This window comes from Populus nigra, chromosome 1, assembly GCF_951802175.1.
Source record: "Populus nigra chromosome 1, ddPopNigr1.1, whole genome shotgun sequence".
Lineage (NCBI taxonomy): Eukaryota > Viridiplantae > Streptophyta > Magnoliopsida > Malpighiales > Salicaceae > Populus > Populus nigra.
Window position 1 is genome coordinate 25,784,378 of NC_084852.1, and position 5,180 is coordinate 25,789,557.

The 5,180-nt window shown below is 35.8% G+C and overlaps 1 protein-coding gene across 1 annotated transcript; it reads right to left on the bottom strand.

Moving 5' to 3' along the window:
* Nucleotides 1-1,532: 1,532 nt before the first annotated feature.
* LOC133680783 (G-type lectin S-receptor-like serine/threonine-protein kinase LECRK3) lies at nucleotides 1,533-4,061 on the bottom strand. The gene is made up of 3 exons (XM_062103778.1): nucleotides 2,760-4,061; nucleotides 2,657-2,721; nucleotides 1,533-2,533 (listed from the first exon to the last, which is right to left on the bottom strand). The coding sequence occupies exons 1-3, from the start codon at nucleotides 4,059-4,061 to the stop codon at nucleotides 1,627-1,629; spliced, it is 2,274 nt and encodes a 757-aa protein (XP_061959762.1). The 3' UTR covers nucleotides 1,533-1,626.
* Between the last annotated feature and the right edge of the window lie 1,119 nt (nucleotides 4,062-5,180).

A 5,180-nucleotide genomic window follows, 5' to 3' on the forward strand; every position in this document is an offset into this window, starting at 1 on the left:
TCTTCCACCTTCAACCCCAAAACATATTTTCCATAATTTCAATATGATTCTTTCTATACAATTCTTCAATATTTACCTACTATCTTTCAAATATTCAAATTTCTTAAGGTATTTACTCATTCCAACAAAGAGAGAAGGAAGAAAATGACTAACAATGTCCTTACCTCTATCTTCTTCTTTATTTTTGATAACCCGGGGTGTCCGGGCCAGCTTACGCACACCACGACTAATCCCCGGACCTACTGAACATCTTACAAGACCAATAGGCAGGTAAGGCACCGCGAGAATGACAGACATGTACAGAGAGGATCGAACATGTGGGGAAAGTTAAAGCTAAATTCTCAACCAACTAAATATTAAAATCATTTAGGAAAACACTGTAGCAATCTATAGTGTTTTGTGAGGAAATATTCAATTGTAATTCTCAACCAGCTCAATATTAAAGAAATAAAATTAACAAAGATAATTTTAAAAAAATATCACAAAAAAAAACGAAAGGAAAAAAAAATCATGTAGGGAAACACTGTAGCAATCTATAGTGTTTCATGAGGAAATCTACAGTTATACTTTTCAACCAGCTCAATATTAAAAACAATAAAATCGATAAAGATAATTTTTAAAAAAATCATAACAAAAAAAAATCATGTGAGGAAACATTGTAGCAATCAACGGTATTTTAAAGAAAAAAAAAACTACAAAGCTAAATTTTCAACCAACTCAATATAAAAAAAAATTGATAAAGACATTTAAAAAAAAATCGATAAAAAAAGGCATATAGAAAAACACTGTAGCAAGGCAAAAATCATATGGGGAAACACTATATCAATCCACATTATTTTAAAGAGCTACAAAGTTAAATTCTCAATCAGCTGAATATAAAAAAAAAATCGACAAAGATAATTCTGAAAAAAAAATCATTAAAAAAAACCATGCGGGGAAACACTGTAGCAATCCACAATGTTTTAAAGAAAAAAACTACGAAACTAAATTCTCAACCAGCTTAATATGAAAAAAATAAAATCGACAAAAACAATTCTAAAAAAAACAAAAAAAGACAATTTTTGAAAAAAAACAAAAAAAAAAGGAAAAAAAATATGTGGGAAAGCTAAATTTTCAACCAACGCAATATTAAAAAATAAATTCGACAAAGATAATTTTAAAAAAATAAACACGTGGAGAAACACTGTAGCAAAACAGAAAACACTGTAACAATCCACAGTGTTTTTTTAAATTACAAAATTAAATTTTAAATCAATTCAATATTTAAAAAAATTAGCAAAGAATATAATATAATAATAACTATGTGGAAAAAACAAAAAGGTAACGTGGGGAATGCAAAAAAGATTGCGTGGGGAAAGTTACAGTGCTTTCCCAGTGCTTTCCCACAAGTTTTAAAATTCTTTTAATAGAGAGAGAGAGAACACATACCTACAGACTCTTAGCAAGCAAGTCAATACTATTTCCATAACAAATGAAATATGTGCAGCTATAATGTAAATCGAATACTAAAATCTCTCCTAAAAACTCTCAACTAAATCAATGTACAGCTAATGCCAACATACATTACTTGCAAAGCAAATTTAATGATGAGAAAGCGAGGAGAGAATAATTTGGAACTGGTATTTCTTAGCAGATTGAACTGAAAGGGGAAGGACATGGGGGAGCAGAAACTTGAACGATTCCTTCAAGCATTTGTGTGACTGTCCTCATAGAAGGTCTAAGAGAAGGATCCTCTTGTATGCACCAAATTGACACCATCACTAACCTCTCCAACGTCTTCATGTCATTTTTTGCCTCCTCGTCAGCCTTCACCAGCTCGTCTAATTTTCGTCCTTTATAGCAGTCATGGGCCCAGTCTGCTAGTATGATCTCCTCTTCTTTCTCATTTTCCATATCAACGCTCTTTCTGCAACAAATGATCTCCAATAGCATGATCCCATAACTATAAACATCTACTTTTGCTGTAATTGGCATGTTCCTGAACCACTCTGGTGCGACATATCCTCGGGTCCCTCTAATAGCTGTATGTGTGCGTGTTTGTTCATTCATTAAGAGCTTTGCCAGTCCAAAGTCTGAGATTCTTGCTGTAAATGTGTCATCAAGGAGTATGTTTTGGGGCTTGATGTCGCAATGGATAATCTGTGTGCTACACTCCTCGTGCAAGTATGTAAGCGCACGTGCAATGCCGAATGCCATTTGAATGCGTTTGTTCCAGTCAGGTCTGGAAATTCCAAATAGGAAACCAGCTAAGGTGCCATTGCTCATAAACTCATAGACCAGAAGCCTGTTTGGCCCTTCATCACAGAATCCAAGCAATCTGACCAAATTCTTGTGGTGAGTCTTGGCTATCGCGCTTGCTTCTGTTTTGAATTCCTTCTCGCCTTCTTGCACCATCCTCTCCAACTTCTTAACTGCAACATAGTTTCTTGAACTCTGTGATGTTAATAGTCCTTTATATACAGTTCCAAACGAACCTCGTCCAAGCTGCTCTCTAAATCCATCCGTGGCTTCTTTCAGGTCTTTATACGTAAAGCTGCGCGTAGATTTGTTTCCAGAATGCTAGATGATCTGGTAAGTTTCTTTCTTCTATGGTGTGGTTGGAGCAGAAACAGAGATACTGCTACTATAAATAGGAAAATAAGTAGTGCTGAGCTACCTAGAAGAATTGCTCCTGCCAGAACTAAAGTTGTTTGATCTTTGTTCCCCGTATTTGACTTTCGCCTAGAGGGTTCGTCTAAAGAAACAGCAGACTTACTTACCTTAACTAGAGCCTTCCCATAGATATTATAGTCTTGCCTTCCATTTGAAAGTGGCAATTTCTTCTTCCAACAGCTCCCCTTTTTGATGACAGCAACAACACAGTTACAATCAGAGAGGCACAATCGTCCACACTCATCTTCATTTAGTGACTGCAATTGTTCGAAGTTTGCAGAATATGGAAAAAATGTATTTGGCACCTCTTGCAGTGCATATAAATCCTCTGGCTTTGATTTTCCTTGGTCACAATTTGGCATTAAGTTCTGCTGGCAGCCACCGAACTCGTTGCTGGTATCGGAGAGGGAAAACCCAGGAAGGCATTCACAGATAGGCCTTCGGTTTGTGCCAAGTTTACAGTAGCTGTTATATCCACAAGGACCACCACCCAAGTTACCACTACTATGATCAGAACATATATCGTCCGGGACTGACCAAATAGCAACCCATGTCTGTCCCCATCTACCATTTGTTTGAGCCCTGGGATGAGCATACAGAGTAAAAAGTCCATCAACATCAAGCGTCGCCCTGTAAAAGTAATCTCCGGCTGGAGACTCTCTTCCCTTGGTGAGGTTAACAACACTTCTACTGGCTTGGAGAACATTGAGGTGACCTGACTTGTCAAAGACTAACTGATAGCCAGAATTCTGTGGTGAAGCATCATCAGAAGTATTGCTCTTAAAATAAGCCTCATATTCATAACCTGTTGGCAAGGCAAGTGGTTTGAGCAAAACACTCCCATCATTTGGTTGCAAGCGAAGCAGGAACCTTCCCTTGGAGTAGCTACTGTCCTTTAGCCGGGACGATAACTTTCCACCAACTTCAAGTATTTGAGTTGGCAGCATGGTATCACGGGGATCCTTGAAGGTTTCCCACAAAGACTTGGAACTATTATCTGCGAGAATAAAGTTGCCGTTGTTGAGTAGGGCAGCATAAGCAACTCCATCTACTGAAGATTGAGGCTTCCACATTAATCGTCCTTGAGGACTAGTAAGTCTGAAACTACCATCAAGAGTAAGCTCAACCTTCGATCCTTCAGGTGCCATATCATCTCCGTTTGCATACCAAACTAATGTTTTCTCCGGTATTGTATCGAACCAGATGCCAAGCAAGAAAAGTTTTTGATTGTTGATTTGGTGGAATCCAAAAGCAAATTCACCAGAAGGGGACTTCCATGGAACTGATGTATCAGAAGCAATAAGGTATGAACCCGAAGTAACATTAGGAGGAGTTTGGGCAAACACAGAAGGTGTCAGAACAAGAAACAGCAAGAGGTTGAGGGTAGTCCTAAAACAAGGAAAAGCCATTTTCAGAGGAGTTTGGACTTAGCAATGTATCAGTTTGAAGAGCTAATGCAGAATACATATAGATGCTGAGACTTTTCTCCTGGACAGCTCATACATAACGTTGTCAACATAACATAGGCGGGTGTCTGTTACCCTCAAGAGACTTGTGGATAAAGGCAAGAAATCATGGAAAGCCTTTCTTTGTTGACTCATAAGAACGATTTTTTTTTCTTCTTAATTTTCAAGTGTTTCTGTTCCTTTTCATGTTTTTTTTTTTAATTTTTTTAAAAAATTAAAAAGTTATTTTTTAACTCATTTTTTATAGCATAATTAAATATTTTTAATATTTTTCATAATACTATCTAACATTAAAAACTAATTTATTTTAAAAAAAATTACTTTCTAAAAAAATTAACTTTCCAGCAAGGGATGTTTTTACGACAACTACCCAAAATCCTTAGGAACAGTAATGGAGTAAAGCCCAGAGAAAACAGAGTAGCTAGAGTTGTTGCGTATTGATTTCTTATGATAGAGGCAAAGACTGTTGAATTCATGGACTAGTCAGTCTTTTTTTTCTTCTTTGGACAGCAGCTAATGTCTGGATTTTTCATCAAGAACAATAGTCAAGACTTAATTTCTGATTGTTGACTTTTAATTGCATGGTCCATTTTTCTAATTCCTTATTTTAAATTAATATTTTTTTGTATTTTTATATCATTTTGATATATTAATATCAAAAATAATTTTAAAATATTATTATTTTAATATATTTCTAAACAAAAACATTTAAAAAAATAACTGCAAGACTCCTTCTAAATATTTTCTAAATAGAAGAGGGAGAAGAAGGTTTTTCAGATGACCAGAGGTCGCATTTTATCAAGCACAGGCTCCATGATTCCTTCCTTTTCTATATTGGCCCCTGAATCTATAAAACTATACGCTCTTTGTTCCTGAACTCTTCGCTCCTGACCAATGAATTGCCGGCAATACTGCTTAATTAATTACGAAAAAACAAGGAAAGGCCCTAATAAGTTCTAAGAAAAAGCACAAACGATATCTCACTATTTACATTTCTAGTATTGTCTCGAAAAAAAAAAGACAGTGAAAAAAGAAATGAGATGTTTTATTTGACCTCTTATT